This window comes from Echinops telfairi, unplaced genomic scaffold, assembly GCF_000313985.2.
Source record: "Echinops telfairi isolate 266 unplaced genomic scaffold, ASM31398v2 ScPeMD7_443;HRSCAF=831, whole genome shotgun sequence".
NCBI lineage: Eukaryota > Metazoa > Chordata > Mammalia > Afrosoricida > Tenrecidae > Echinops > Echinops telfairi.
Genome location: NW_022104341.1, coordinates 36,374,803 through 36,391,367, shown reverse-complemented (window position 1 = coordinate 36,391,367; position 16,565 = coordinate 36,374,803). Strand labels below are relative to the sequence as shown.

General features: G+C 42.4%; 1 protein-coding gene across 3 annotated transcripts in view; it reads left to right on the top strand.

The window, feature by feature from the left end:
• SAMD13 (sterile alpha motif domain containing 13) overlaps positions 1-16,565 on the top strand; it is a 49,290-nt gene that overhangs the window by 19,308 nt on the left and 13,417 nt on the right. For all 3 annotated transcript variants that reach the window (XM_045292055.1, XM_045292054.1, XM_045292056.1), the window contains exon 3: positions 7,478-7,589. In XM_045292055.1, the coding sequence (XP_045147990.1) occupies positions 7,478-7,589 (112 nt within the window). The remainder of the gene's footprint in view (positions 1-7,477; positions 7,590-16,565) is intronic.

The following is a 16,565-nucleotide window of genomic DNA, read 5'->3' as shown; positions in this document are numbered from 1 at the left end:
AAAGCAGCTGGCTGTTTCCAACCACCAGCATTTCTGTTCACAGCCCAACTGCTCCACCTGCCATGCCACCAGGGTCCTTTTGTGTCTCGCTAGATTCCTTTTAAAATTAAGTGATTGTTTAATTAAGAGAGAGTCATTTCCTTTTTTATAGATGCCATTAAGTCAGTTTCAACTCTTAGTGACCCTGTGTACAACAGAATGAAACACTGCCCAGGACTAATAGATAATCGTCATTTCTATGTTTGAGCCCATTGTTGAAGCCACTGTGTCCATCCTTCTGATTGAGGGCCTTCTTTTTTAATGACCCTCCTATACCAGTCCATTTAGCTTACTAATACCGGGATACCAAGCTTTATTTGTTCCACTGAACTTTTTATGACTTACAACTTTCTCTAGAGTCACACTGCGTACATTCCATGTTCTGATTCGTCGTGGTTGTTTGCAGCTGTTTCTCATTTTGCACCATGCCACAGCAGCAAATACAGATCCTGAAAGCTTTGCTCCATTCACATCATTAAGATCAATGCTACTTTGAGGAGGCAGCTCTTTCCCGTTGAAGTTTGAGTGACTTCCAACTCAAGGGGCTGATCTGGCACACACCATACTCCGCTACCATTCATAAGGCTTTCACTGGCCAACCGTTATACAAAGAGGTGGCTGGGTCCTTCTTCCTAGTCTTAGTGGGGAAACTCCTCTGAACCCTGCCCACCATAGATGATCCTGCTGGTACCAGTGACACAGCTTCGAGCATCACCGCAACATGTCAGCTACCAGAGTATGATAGCTTACATCACAGATGAGGGTTGGAATTGTCTCCTAGTGTGAGCTATTCCTGCATGATTTCATTTTGTCCATGTATACAGGGACCAATCGATGATTGGGTTAAATAGAAACACTGATGTGATAGCTTGCTAGTTTTGTTTTTTTGTTGTAATAAGGTAAAAAAACAAAATTATTTTAACAATCCGCACCTTAAAAGAGATTCCCTAAATTACCATTTTGAATACTAAGTATATGCCTATATTGTATATTAGAAACATTTTGCTATAAGAATTGTGAATGATAAATATTACGTGACAATGGCACTTTTATATCTGTTAACTCATTTGATCCGTGGGAAATTAGTAGCCACAATGGAATCACTGATTGGGAGGAGTTTTAAACAGCACTGTGAAAATTCCTTCCGGAAGCTGACGTACATGCGTTATAAAAGCTATTTGGAGAGACGTGTGCATTTATAGAACAGAGGGCCACAAAAGTGGCCCTTGAGGAGATTTGTTGTTTCCCAGAGGGCAAGGGGACACTTAAACGCTAACCTCCAAAATGTTCTCTGATACTCTGGCTTCCCTTGTCTTCCCACCGTCATGATGCATTAGCTAATCCTGAGCTTTCTCCTTAAAACTGCTGCTGAAAACATTGGAAGGAAACAGAAGATCATTGATCATACATTAACATAGACAACCAGAATGAGACAATGTGTTCCTGCACGCACGTGCTGTAATAAACCCCTGTAATACTGGGCCCTCTGAGGTGTGCCTCCTCAACTGCCCCCACTTCCTCTTGCTCCTCGTGAGACTTCGTTAGTTCTGGAAGATCTCCAGCTCCTTGAGGACAGAGCCCATGCATTCTCTACCCTTTGAACGCTGTTGCACTTCACTCGGTACGGAGACAGTAAATATGTCTTGAATCTATGATTAACAGAAAAAGCGTAGAACTGGAGTCAAGTGTACCTGGGTTCTAATCCTGCCTTTATTGTGTGATTTGAGGTGAGTCACTTAAGCTTTCTTAGCCTGAGTGTACTCATCTTCAAAGGGGGATTACAGGGGTCAGTCCACAAGGATTTGAGTGGCTAATATGTGAAAAGTGTGCTGGAGTCTGGAAGTACTCTCGGGTGGGTAGCAAATGAATTTAACAAACCATTGCTAGGTGCTGGAGAGTGACAGAGATGAAGTTAGGGCCATTCTTTGTTTAGGATCAAACTCACATTCACTCCCATCCAGTTGGTTCTGACTTCTAGAGACTCTATAAGACAGAGCAGAAGTGCCCCTCTGGTTTTCTAAGATTGTAACTCTAGTTTGGAGGTTGTAGGCGGGGAGTGTAGCTACTCGTCTACACTTGACCAAAGGACGGTGGTCCTGTCTGAAGGTCGTTCACTTGGATGGAGCATGCACAGCTTTGGGAGGGACGCACATGGAGTGCTGAGGGAGGAACAGGATGCCCGCCCAGCCAGCCAGATCAGCTGAATCAACCCTGGTGATCAATGGGGTGACAGATAATCGCAGCCAGATTGCCTCACATCAAGATTATAACTCTTTATGGTAGTAGAAAGCCTCACTTTTCCTGATATGAGTGTCTAATGCAATTTTTTTTAAAGTTAATTTGCTTCTAGGATTGAATTTAGGTGGGTCAGTCATTAAATGCATTCCTTGTTTCCTATACCTTTGTCTTTTCTGGGTGGATTCCCTCACCCAGAGCGTGAGAGGACTCTGTTTGGAATTTGCCTTCTTTATGGTACACTGCCAACAGTTATTCAATGGTTTCATTCTGTGCTGCACTTTGAGTTCTTTAAGGATTATGGAAACGATAATTTTACTTTACAGAAGAATAAGAATCAGGAAAGCCTTCCATCCTCAAATTACAATATAACGTGTTCTTTTTACTGTCAAATGACGAATCTTTATGAGGAAAGGCAGCAAACTAAAGTCAACCACAGAGAGATCAATTACAGATGTTTCCTGGGAATCCTCTAGGCTCACAGGAAGATAGATGGTATTCTGAAGGGAGTCCCCAGTGTCTTCTCATGATTGCCTATGTTAATGGGATGATGGAAAATTCCAGATTGTGGATAGTCTTTAAAAACTGAGTTGGTGTTAATTTTAAATAGAATTATTGGTTTTAAAATATATAACCAAATGCTTGGTCATGATTGAGTGAACTTATTTTTGTCCCCCAATAAATATTGTGTATTAAGTGGGAAGTGTGTCTGTATCTATGCATAAGGGTGTGTGTGTATGTGTGTGTGTGTGTGTGTGTGTACATGAGGATGTACGCAGTGTTGCTAGATTCACAGCCTCTATTCCCAAAAGGGAAAACACTTTTTACTAGTAAGTACTGACTATAAATGTTTTAAGTTAAATATGACTAACACCTGATCAGTGACTCTCTTTTTCTTTGACAATGACAAAGTCATATTATTAGTAGGGTCTCATGAGCAAAACATTTTGCTGGGGGTGAAGCTTAAGAATGGCTAGACCATTGACATTTGGATGCTTAAAGGCCTTCAGAAATCCCAAAATTTGTGAAATGTCATTAAAAGTAACATGAATCTTTTCAATATTTGCTATATCTTCCCAAGGCTTAGTTTTGGGCCCATCTTTTCTCACCTCTCCCAAGGTTTTGGTCACCATCTACATAGCTCCGTCTCCCAAGTGTCTTATCTCTAGCCCAGTCCTATGCTTTGAACTCAGGACTCACTTGTCAGGTGCTACCAAGTTGATGCTGACTCTTGACAACCGAATATTAAGCACATAAAACACTGTTGCCCAGTCCTGCTCCATCTTCACAGTGTATGTTTGAGCCCATTCTTACAGTCATTGTGTCAATCTACCACATGTGGTTTTCCTTCCTGATGGATTCTGTTCATTCCAAGAAGAATAAGAATTAGAATAAGAAAACCCTTACCTGCCCAAATTACAATATAGCACGTGTTATTATTACTATTCTCCGGCACGTGGACCTTCCTGACAACATGTCCAGGGTAAGCCAAGTAAAGCCATCTCCACTTTTAAGAAACATGCTTGATGTGCTTCCTCCAAGACAGTTTTGTTTGTGCTGGCCCTTCACGATAGACCCAGTATTCTTTACCAATACCGTAATTCAAGACTCCCATGCTTCTTTGGTCATCTTGAGTGCTCAGCGTTTGCAAGCATATAAGGTGATTGAATATCGTGACTTGTGTCACGCGCGTCTTAGTCATCAAGGTGACTGCTTTGCTTGTTAGGCTTCTAAAGAGATAGCTCCCAATGCAGTACATTGTTTGATTTTCTGACTGCACTGGTTATCGATCCAAGTAAAATTATTCTTGATAACTTCAAGCTTTTCTTCATTTATCAAGATGTTACTTATTGATCCACTTGTGAGAATTTTTCCCCCTTCATATTGAGGTGTAATCCATACTGAAGTCTGTGATCTTTTATCTTAACCAGCAAATTCTTCAAGTCCTCTTAACTTTCAGCAAGCAAGGTACTTTGTGTCCTCCATGGCTGCAGTTTGTCAAAGAACCTTCCTCATTCTTCCTCATATCACCCAGCTTATTGGATTGTTTGCTCAGTGTACAGACTGAGTAAGTATGACAAAAGGATAAAGCCTTGGCACACATTTTTTTTTACTTTGAATCATACAGGATCCCCTTTTTCTGTTTGAACAACTGTCTCTTGGCTTACATACAGGTTTTCATCCTTTTGCAAAGTTATGCATAATTTGTTACGATCCACATAGTTGAATGCCTTCCTTAGTTAATAATATACAGGACAGCCTTTCTGGTACGCTCTGCTTTCAGCCAAGTGTGTCACGCCATGTTTCTTTGAAGCTGGCATGTTAAAGCTCTATTCTAGTGTTACTGGTACCACAAATTTAGTGTATCGAGTGAAGTCTTGTGGTACCCTTCCAATGAAGATAGTATCATCTATCCAGTTCCATAAGTTGTATACCTAAACTTTGTCTTTGGCTCACCCATCTCCTTCATTCTCCATGTCGAATGAGTCACTAAATCATGTAAATTTTTACTTACTAAATATCTTCAAAATCCGCACAGTTCTCTCTTTGTCCATAGCAGCTCTAATATGAGACACTGTAATGTGTTGCTTGAAGACTGAATAGACTGCTAACTGGTAGCCTTTCTTCTTCTCTTGTTTCTGTACAATACCCTCTTTTTCAAAATATGAATCTGTTTGGTCACTCTTTAAAAAAAAAAAGATTACTGAACAGCTTCCTATTGCTCTTAGACAAAAATTCAGAATCCTTAACATGGTCTTTGGGACCTGCATGATTTCTCTTGCTCTACACAGCCCTTTCTGGAATAATCTTCACCTGACATTTATACACAGATAGCTCCTAGCTTCATATACTTAGACTTCACCTCAAATGAAATGTCTACAAGCAAACCTCCCCTAGCCTTCCATATCCAAGTATATCAGTCTTCCATAGCATTGTCTGCTTGTTCTCATATCATTTACCACAATGTGCAGGTAGGCAGTGAATTCTATGATTATTTGGCTGAGTCTATTCCCTGGCTGGAAGATGGGCTAAGCTTTATCCTAAAGAATCTTCTAAACCAGATTAAGCTATTTGGAACTTACCTTATGGCCAAAAGGAAGCCTTTTAAGAAGACGAACAATGGGATGAGACAAATCCTCACCTTGGATGGGGTGTAGAGAAATGCTTGCAAAGGAGCAAGTCTTGTGGTGAGGAGGTTAGGATAGGAGGCTACACAATAAACCACAGGATTGGAATAATTGAAAATAAGTGGATAAAATAGGACAGATTCAAGGGCTTTTAGGGGACTTATTGATTGATATAAGTAACAGACAAGGGAGCAGATTACCCTGCTATTCTGGTTTGGAGCAGTGAGTAGCAAGCGATGACATTTACTTAGGAAGAGAAAACTGGTGATGAATGGGTTTGGGGAGGAGGGCATCTAGCACAGGAGGCAATTTCACACTAGGCATGCTGGGCCTAAAGCACACGGCAAGTACCCGAGTGTAGATTCCAGTGGGCTCTTGAATATATGACCCAAGAGTGAGATTTCAGTAACTGTATTCTGGGAGGTAAATGAGATCATCCAGAGGAAGAGTTGAGTGAAAAGGGCCTAAATCAAAGGCTAAAGCAAAATTTTGAGAGGCATCTGATAAGGAGATGCCTGGTTGTTCTTTTCCTAGACAAACTATAGTACTTTTCTCAGGCAACCTTCTCTGCCTGGAAAAATAAAATATATTTTCCAAACCCCAAATCAATTTTTCCCAGGCAACTTCCCCTGACCTGACCCTTCCCTTCCCCTCTTTTCCACCTCCTCACTCATACAATGTAGAATGGACTAGCCATTCCTTGTACCTCTCGTTTCCTGCACCCTCTCTATCATAGCACCTATAGCAATTTGATACTGATGAATTGTATGCCAGGGAGTCTTATCACTATTGCATTCCTTGTGTAAATATTTATTATTTGTTGATTGCATGAACTAAATAGATGCCTGTAAATAAGGATTGTCTTCATAGAAAGCATGCTTTATAAGTCAGTCACAGACTTGTGATCTGCTCGATTGCTACCATTTTACAGGAGGGAAACTGAAGGAGTACAAAGCCCAGCGTCACCAAGTCAGTGAGTGACAGAGCCAAACCTGGACTGAGTCCTTCTGGCTGAAATAATGTTGAAGAGTTCCCTTGATTTGATTGGGCATTTACAAGTTATATAAAATAGAAACCAACCAAATGCTTCCGAACAGAAATAAAGCACGGTTACACTAAGTGGAGAGCTTTGCCATTCTTTTTCTTTCCCACATCTACTGCCCTCCTCTGCCAATCAAGTGAGGGGAGTTATCCACAGACCCTCTCCCACAAATGCTTGATTATCATACATATAGTCATTTGAGCAATATCAGTTGCATTTATAATAGTGTCTTGATGATAATGATGATGATGTTAGGTGCCATCAAGTTGGTTCTGACCCGTGGCAACCCTGTGCACCACAGAACAAACACTGCCTGGTGCTTGATGTTGGGAATAATAAAATGAGAACTGGCTCAGGCTGTTGCCTGGTGGGAAGGCTGTCTAATCAGCAAATGTCATCCTAGTAGGCCTGTCCTATGGTACACAGAATAAAATACACTGTGCTCTATAATACATATTAGAATAAAGTTCTAGAATAAATTAGAACAGCTTATAACAAAAACATTTGTCTGGTGGATCTAAAGAGTCCCCAGTAGAGGAGGCGGCATTAGAACTAGAGATGGCAGCATTTGTTAGCTACAGATGAGTAAAGGGCCAGCGGCATGGACAACAGTCCAGGGCCATGGAGGGGCCAGGAGGACAGCATGACTTTGGCACTGGGTGGATAGCCGTGGGACTAATAAAGGGAGAAGAGGAGAACTGTGTTGATCCATGTTGTCAAGAGCCTACTGTTCTGGCCACTGAAGTAGAAGTATGTCTATCATTTCGGACCACCAGAAGTCACTCTCCTTGTCACTGAATAAAAAAATCTGACCCTAAGGAGATACTTTATATAAAAGGTCTAATGGTTTAATACGAAAGCAGCCACGAGCTAACTAGAGTAATGATCACTTGAGCCCAATAAACACAAAAATGATTATAGTTCCAAGAGAGGTAGGCTGGGGTCTGGGCCTTGAGGGAAACGAGGGTCATGGTTTCAGTGAACGGGAGCGAATGTATGGTCTACTACAACCTCTGCCATGCTTGTTTTGTAGTTCCGTGGAGAATGGAAGGCCACCCGATCCTGCAGACTGGGCTGTGATGGATGTCGTCAACTATTTCCGAACAGTGGGATTTGAGGAGCAAGCTAGAGCTTTTCAAGAACAGGTAACTCGGTCTCATGATGACGTACCTATACACTTACCTGTCGCCAAGCGAAGAAGGGTGTGAGGAAGGAGGAGTGAGGGACCAGCACTGGTGCCCTTGTTCTTCCATGTCCTCCACTTTAACTCCTGATGATACCAGGACCTCAGGGATTGAGGGGACGGAGGAAGGGGAGAGTGAAAGTTACAGATTAGTGACTCTCCTGCAAGAAAAACACCCCAAAGCCCGAGACACAGTCACCACTGCGGAGAGGAGGGATACATAGTGCATTTGTATCTGCATCTTGGCAAAAGCCGCTGCTGCTGCTGCTGCTGGAGGGACAGCTGTGTCCTCAATGGAAACACATTAGAAAGTGGAAAATAGAGGTAGGGATGAGGCTAAAGGGGCTTGAGCAAGAAGGGGGAACACATTGTAGTCTACAAGGGCTATCTCTGTAGAAAAAGCTGTTCTCTCTGTTAATGACGGCAGTAGTCTCTTAAACACCAACTTTGTTTTTCTAATTTTATACTATAGTTGGAGCTATAGACCAGAGAGGCGAGGCTGGTCTGGCTGCTTGTTCTTCATTCCTTCCGCTGTTTATTATTCTGTCGTGTGATTGGCTGCCTGGGCTGAGTTTGAATAAAATAATGTTTTCTAGTATTGAATTTGCCAATCAGTAGCTTTCCTCCAAATAAATTTTCCTGTGTATTTCCTTTGTTAGTTTGGAAAAGTTGCCAAAATAAGTCACTTCATATCCAGGAGAACAACTAAAATTAGAAAGACTGATAAGCTCCAAAAGTTCATGAGGAGCTGGAGCAGCCGGAAGTCCCACAAAGTGTTGGTGGGAATGTAAAGCAGGCTCATGCATCTTTTCCCTGACCCAGCAATGCAACCACGGGCATAACCCAAGGGGAATGAAAACATATGACCACAAAGTGATTTGTACAGGATCGTTCTTAGTAGCTTTCATTTATACTGTGGAAAATTAGCACAAGCAAACAAAAAGAACTCGAAACTGGAAGCCCAGGTGTCCATCAATAGGAGAGTAAATGTGCCAAAACAAAGTGAAAAAGCCAGGTGGCTTCAAGACAATTCCTATTCATGCCGACCCCATGGGTGCAGAGTAGACCTGCTCCGGAGGGGCAGGCCTTTCCATTGAGGCACTTCTGGGTGGCTGCAGAGCACCACACTTCCAGTGAGCAGTCAAATGCCGAACCATTTGCACCTCTCCAAGGAACGTGGACACTGTGGTGCCCTGATACAAATAAATGAACCAGATATTTACAATAGCATGGTTAAATCTCAGAAATATGTGGAGTGATAGAAGCTTTACAAAAGATACTGAACGGTTCCATTTACAAGTTTTAGAAGAGGCAACGACTCAATAGTGGAAGGAAATGGGAACCCTGGTTGCCTCTGATAGGAACATAGGAGGGGTACGGGTGATGGCGCTTCTCAGTAAGGGTGTAGGTTACAGCGGGAGGCATTGTGTCTCCATAGTTACATGGGCATTTAGTTCACTTAAGATCTGTGCATTGCATATCTTAGACATTGTACCTCAAATGGAAAAGAATGGCCAACACATACTGAGAAATTGCAAACTTATGTAGTTATGGAGAAATATAATACTCTATATAGCTTTCTTTGACATCTGTTTTCTAAAAAGAGGGATTGATGGCTGACTGGAAAGATGACTAGGGGGATAGATGTGTGCTAGAGTAAGTGCACTAAAACATTGATTGGAAAATCTAGGTGATGTGAATATGGGTGTTTAGCTCTATAAATATTCTTTACAAGTTTTCCTCTTGTTTGAGAATTTTGATCATAAAAAGGCTAGGCGACAGAGGACAATTTAAGATATGAAAACATGGGAAGAGATTCCCTGGACCGTCCAGATTCTGTGCAGATCTCTCTCTGCACAGAGAAAGGAGTGATCTCATTAACGAGGAGCAAACTCTCTGAAGGCATGTCGTAGACATCATAAGGGGAAAAGAGCTTCTGTGTTGAGCGTGCCAAGTCAAGAGCCTGAGAAATGAATCCTCAGGGGACGGGGATTTTACAAACATAGTCCGGCAGCTGAAATGTCTTCATTCTCATGGAAGGATTGGAATGTGGGGGAAAGTGGCAAACTTGAGTTGTTCTCAAATCTTTCTTCCACCATGAAAGCCCCATCATGTTTTTCTCTTCACTTTAAAGGGGGTAGAGGGTGAGAAGGGAGTCCCTGTTCAGAGTCAGGTGACCAAGACAGCGTAGGTGCTGTGATTTTCATGAAGGAGGAGGAGCAGGGCCCTCTCCCTGCCCCTCTCATCATCATGGTACAGTGTTTCACCACCAGAGATCGTCCTGCCATTGCCCCTGCAGTCTCCCCCACAGTTGGCAATCATTCACCCAAAACATCCTGCCTAGGAAGACTTCAGACCCCAGCCAACCAAAACGCAACCCCAGACATGTCACACTTCTAGATCATAGCAGCTGAAAATCAATTAGAATGCACGTGGTTTTAAATCCTCCCGGGGAAGACTTTACCCTGCCACTTTGTGGCAGGATGGAGAATGTCTCCCAAGTGACTCTGAAAAGGGCAGAGCCTAAAGGGCAGCACAGTGGCCAGTGATCTAGGGAGCTTTTGCTGCATGACTTCATGACTGAGATTGCTGCCAGACACATCCACCATCAGATGGGCCAGCTTTCAGGAGAGTGCCTGTCCTCACATTATGGTCTCACAGTACATTGCTGGATGCTGTGTTGCTGTAGCAACCAGACTCAGATCTAGCTTTCTAGCCACGTGCCCTGGGAAGATGTTAATCCACTGAGCAAGATTTGTCCAAAGGGCAGGAATGGTATCCCATCTTCCTGGGGGATGGTGGCACAGCTGTATTAAGCTGGTAATCTTTGCATAACCTCCTTTTCCCTCTGAAGGCATACTTTGAATTGAGCAGGCAGGCAGCTTAATTATCTTCTACTAGTTTACCCCTGGTAAACCTGCTTCCAAGTCTCCGATGCGCCACACCACTACAAGTCTAAAGAACTATCAAGCCAAGTAGAAAGCCTAAATCCCTGCACAGCCTCTTGTCAGTGGCCCAGTGTCAATAGTGTGTTTGTGCCTTGGATTGTTTTACTGTTCTATTCACTCTCCTTTGATTGACAATGACATCTCTGTACCTCAGTTGGCCTATAGTGTCTGTCATCAAGGCTGAAACTGTACACTCTGTGAAACAGCTTGTCCAATAGGGAGTCCGGTCTGCTTGCCTCATTACAAAGGTATTCCAACTAGGTTTTTGGCCCCTTAAGAGCAGGAGGCAGTGGGAGTCCTTCCTAGAGAAAGCAGTGAGTGAGTGTTTACAGAGCACTAGAAGCGACAGATGGTGCTCGTGATCATAGGGATTTATTAGGGAATTTAACAGATTACAAGGCAGGAACAGAAATGTTAAGGATACAGTTCTTTGGTCTTCAGCATGGCTTCTCAGTTGTGCCAACAGGAATGACTCTCTCTCTGGTCCTTTGCCCCACAGCCATGCTGCCCCTTGACCTCTTCCCTGCTTGGGCAATTCCTATAAAGTGCTGTTAGTGCTTGTAAAGTCCCAAAGGACACTCGACTCTGCAAGCCAGCATCCTGAGTGAAGGCACTCAACTTTGCTTGTTCTGTGACTTGGGAAACCTCCATTCTGTGTGCCACTCTGCATGCCACTGTGGTTCTCCATGGAGGATCTTAGATGCATTCCATTCTTGGCTCTTTTTTCTTGATGGTCATAATATTCTCTGTGACTCCTTCTGAAATGGCTTTCTTTATACCTAGAAGAATAATAAAATTGACTAATCTCCAAGTTAGAGGCCTCTATACCTTATTGTATGCACCCCACCAGTCATTTGGTGGGAGATACAAGGATTGTGGATAAAGAGTCGTGACAAGCAATTTCACTCCATCTGCAGACACAGTGGCATGGTGCCTACTTTACCTAGTGCCTTCTTTCAGCTTGTGGTGAATAATGTTAATGAGAGCCAGACTTGTATTCTCTTAATTGACTTGTGGTCACTGATGATTAAAATTTTCTCTCCTAGGACTCAGATTTCTGTAAAGTGACTGCTGAGTTTAACAAACACTCAATTGACCGACTTCCTGCTTTGAGCCAAAAAAAAAAAATGCTCTCTTAAAACGGATTCTGTTGAAGTCAGACTTTAATGCATGGTACACGGCACAAGCACGACTTGAGAGTTCGTCATTTCTGTGAAGAGTGTGAGTGACTCGGAGAGATGATAAGGAAGTGTCACTTGTCTGTTCACATGGACTGACTGGCTTTCGGGAGTCCAGTGTTGCCTCAGGAATTTGACTTTGTGAAGAGCTTTACTTTTAAGAAAGAACCTTTGGCCCTGTTTATTTAACAGCATCTTCCACCATCTCACAGAAAATGTTCAGGAAAAGTTGGATTTTTTTAGACTTTGAGGGCTAAATGAGCTACATTATCTGGTGTAATCTGTTTTGATTGGCAGTGCTTTACTGCCAGGTAAGGGAATCTGACAACCCATTAGAATAATTTCACCACCCAAAGCAAACCCTACTTGTAGGTCACAAAGACAATTCTGCCTGTGCTATATCATAGTCACTTAATTGTTATGTCTCAATCTGCTTACCTCACCTATTCCAACTGCATATGAAGAAGATACAGATAAAGATCTTCTACTTAATCATTGTCATATAATTTATGTTCAAGTTTCTCAAACTTAACAAGTGAGTGACATCAATTTTGTTTCTAGAACAAATGTATTTTGAGATTCCCCCGCCCCTCAGAAGATTGTGCAAAAATAATATACAACTTATGGTGACAAATTAATTTTACTGTATAGTCTCCTCGTATGGCAGAACACCACGAATGATAATACTGTTTTACTCTAAAATACCCATCTGGCTTTTTAACCACTGATTTGAAATGCAAAGATGGACACTTTTTTTTGAGGGGGGAGACTTATTTTTGACTTACTAAAGAGAAACTTTCTCATTGCTATGCATTCTCAAGTGACTATGAATGGCGGTGACACAGGTGCCTGTCAGATCATCTCTGAGCACAGAGTGTCTTTCAAATGGAGTGATTCTGGGTAGATATTTCTTAGTAGACCTAGGGAAAACCCAGGCTTGTTGGTTGATGTAGCTTATACAATTACAAAATTATGAATACAACATTGCTACGATGAATTAGACCAAATCAAAATCCCAGAGATTACAGATCACATTACTTTGTCAGCATTTAATATTACCCAGTATTCAAAATGCTTTGAAAATTCATTCACAATTGGAAGCTATGAAAGTACTTAAAATATTTTATAGCATGTTAACAGGAAATGTGCCATTTCAAATTCTGCTGATGTATCCTTTCAGCACATGGAAGTTGAAAAAAGAGTCAAAATAACAAGCAAACAGGTAATGCTGACAATAGTAAAATAGCCAACAGAAATGAATACAAAACTGATAAGGAAGGAATTTTTTGAAATTTTTTACTGAAAGAGAAAGCATTTCTGGGAAAAAAAACACAAACAAAACAGTGCCAAAATGGTTGTATACATCATTTCTTTAAAATGAGGATAGTTGTAAGACCTTACATGCTGCCCAAGTGTGTAGCACTTTCTTTGGCTTACTCGTTTGTTTCTGCGGTTACCAGCACTTGTTCCAATGCTCATTAGAATAAAATAGTACCAAAATAATGTCCATTCCCACATGATAGTTATCAGTGGGAAGCTCAGAAGATTCCAGGCAAAGGGATGATCAGATACAAAGGCATGGGGGATGTGAACCAACATGGTTTATTTTGGGAACTTGATTTGCTTAGAAAATAGGAGGTGTGAAACAGGCAGTTCCAAGAAAAAAGACAGAAAGGTAGACTAAGGCCCAGAGCACAGACGGTCTGGTTTTTCTGACAGGAGAGAGACGTTGCCTGAGATGCACCAGGGAGCCACTGCAGGGTAAAGTGGGTGGTGGTATTGTGAGATTTGCATTTTTGAATTACTTGTATTTTGGCAGGAAGAACAAGGAGACCAGTGATAAAGAAAGATCCTATAATAATCCCACTAAGGCTGGAAAGGAGAGATAGATTACAAAGTTTGGGGGTGAAGTTCAAAGCAATTTAGTGAATGAGTGGCAGTAGAGGGTGAAGTTTTGTTCTGTCTTGCTCCTCTGTGACATTCCCAGCAGTGAGCCCAATGTGAGGGTGTGGATGCCTCCCAGATCTTCAGGTTGAATAACTGACTGTAAGGTGGCCCCACTAGCCAGGATGATGAGAATGTTTTTGGAGGGTAAATTTTGAAAAGATGCCAAAGAGCAAAAATTGGGGTACATTAAATTTGAGGACTTTGATGACCCTGTCAGGTAAATTTTGGATTGCTAACTGTAAGGTCAGTAGTTTAAATTTACCAGCTGCTCTGCTAGAAAGACAGAGTTAGCCGCTTCCATAAAGATTTACAGCCTCAAAATCCCTATATAGGCAGGGTGTAAGTTGAAATTATCTCAATGGTACTGGGTTTGGTGTTTGCTTTGGTAGGAAATTCAAGTAAAGACATGTAGCAGACATTGCAGAAGAAAGAACGAGACCCAGAAACAGATATCTGAGAATCATCAGTAGTTTAAGCGTGCTTGAGAAGGAGAAAGCAGAGAAGAAAATAGGGCCAATGACAACACCCCTGGAGGCCAGCACCTTGAGGGACACCAAAGTTTCTTTGTGAGGCGAGAAAACACAGCTAGCGAAATCAGCAGAGAAGGAACGCACAGTGGCGGGAAGAGAACCCATTAGAAAGGTTTAAGAAATCAGTGGACAAGAGTGTTTCAAGATCAATGAAATGGTCAGTAACTAGTTTCCTAGGGCTGCACAATTGAAATGCATGCTCTCATAGCTTTAGGTCCTTGAGTCCAAAATCAAGGTGTCAGCAGGGCCATACTCCTTCTTCCAGCTTCGAATAGGCCGAGGTATCACCTGCTGTGTCAGCCTCCTGGGTCAGTGACCTTTCCTGTGTGCCTTTTCGGTGTCCTCTCCTCCTTGTAAGTGAATACTGGTCATTGGATTCAGGATGATTTCACCTTGAGATTCCTTACTAATTATATCTGTAACGAGTACATTTCCAAATCAAGTCATATTGTGAGATTCCCAATGGTCAAGAATCTGGAGAGCACTCCCACTTATCCAACCCACTACAGCGAATAAGACCACATAACTCAAAAAATGTCAAATCCAACAGGATCTGAGAGGGGGGTGTCATCAGATCTGGGAATTAATAGGTCGATGATGAAGTTTGCCAGTGAATTTCTGTGGAGTTGAGGCAGGGGAAAGGAGAAAGAGGGCTGTTTGGGAAGCAGAGGATCCTTGACTCCAAGAGGATCCTTCTACTCCAAGAGTAGAAGTCAGTAGTTCTAGGACCAATAGACAGGGTTACTCTTCTTTAAGCGAGAGGTACTCATTTATAGGCAGGAAAGTCGTCGAAAGCATTTAAAACAAATGCAAAGCTCTGCCTTATAGTCTCTTCTGATTCACAGTGACCCCAGAGAACCCAGTAGAAGTGCTCCCCAGGGTCTCTGAGGAGGTAGACCTTTACAGAAGCAGATTGCCTGCTCTCTCTCCTGGAGTGGCTGGTGGGGGTTCAAGCTGATCTCTCGGTTAGCTGCCCAATACTTAACTCACTGCAGCACCAGAGCAAGTGTATTGGACAGGTTAAAAATTACTGGGAATTTTAGAAAGAGATGAGATGAAGAGTATGGAGAAATTCATACTGACCAAGGCAGGGATATCGTCCTCTAAGCCAAGCTCACACAGGAGAATGGGTGCAGATTAGACTGCCCTTGTCTTCAACCACAGCAAATACTGTTGTTCACATAATCCTGCCCTAGTGGTGAGCTACCGGAAAAGACTTAGCTAGACATGCAGGCTGAACAGGTGCGGGAAGAGGAATGTGCAGGGAGAATGGGAATATAATCACAAATATATAGAGCAGTGGTTCTCAACCTTCCTAACGCCATGACCCTTTAATACAGTTCTTCATGTTGTGGTGACACCCCTCCCCCAACCATAAAATTATTTTCGTTGCCACCTTCATAACTAATTTTGCTACAGTTATGAATAAGGTGACCCCTGTGAAAGGGTCATTCCCACAGGTTGGGAACCACTAATATAGAGATTTGATGGCAGATATTTGTGTATGTGTATTTTCCTTCGCTACACATATATCCATGAATGTAGTGGCAAAGTCGTGAATTCTGTTTCTTAAATATAACCAAACTCTTTGAGGAAATGAGTCAGTGGCCTTGGGGAATCAGCACCAAAGTCTTGAGAGATACCAAGGTCGACTGCTTACCATTGGGGGCTCTTACAGCTATTATAATAGTCCATACATCAATTGTATCAAACACATTTGTACATATGTTGCCATCATCTTTTCCTAAACATTTTCTTTCTACTTAAGATCTTGGTATCAGCTCCTCCCTTTCCCCCTCCCTCCCTCTCCCAATCTTGTGAACCCTTGATGATAATTTATAAATTATTTTTATTTTTATATTATACACCGTCCACTGTCTCCCTTCACCCATGTTTCTGTTGTTCGCAACCCCATGGAACTGGGGGGCGGGGGAAGGGTGTTATATGTCAATCATTGTGATTGGTTCTTCCTTTCTCCCCTTCTCCCCCAACTTTCCCTGTACCCTCATTATTGGTCCTGGTGTGTGAGGAGGTATCTGTCCTGGTTTCTGTGTGTTGAGAGCTCTTATCTGTACCAGGGTACATGTGCTGGTTTATCCTGATTTGTAAGATAGAACTGGGGTTCTATAGTGGCGGGAGGAAACAAAGAACTAGAGGAATGTTGTGTGTTTTGTCCGTGCTATACTGCACCCTGGCTGCCTTGTCCCTTCCTTATGACCCCTCTGTGAGGGGATGCCCAATTGTCTACAGATGGGCTCTGGGTCTCTACTCTGACTCCCTTGTTTGCATCAAAATGGTTGTTTGTTTTGAGTCTTCTGATGCCTGATACCTGATC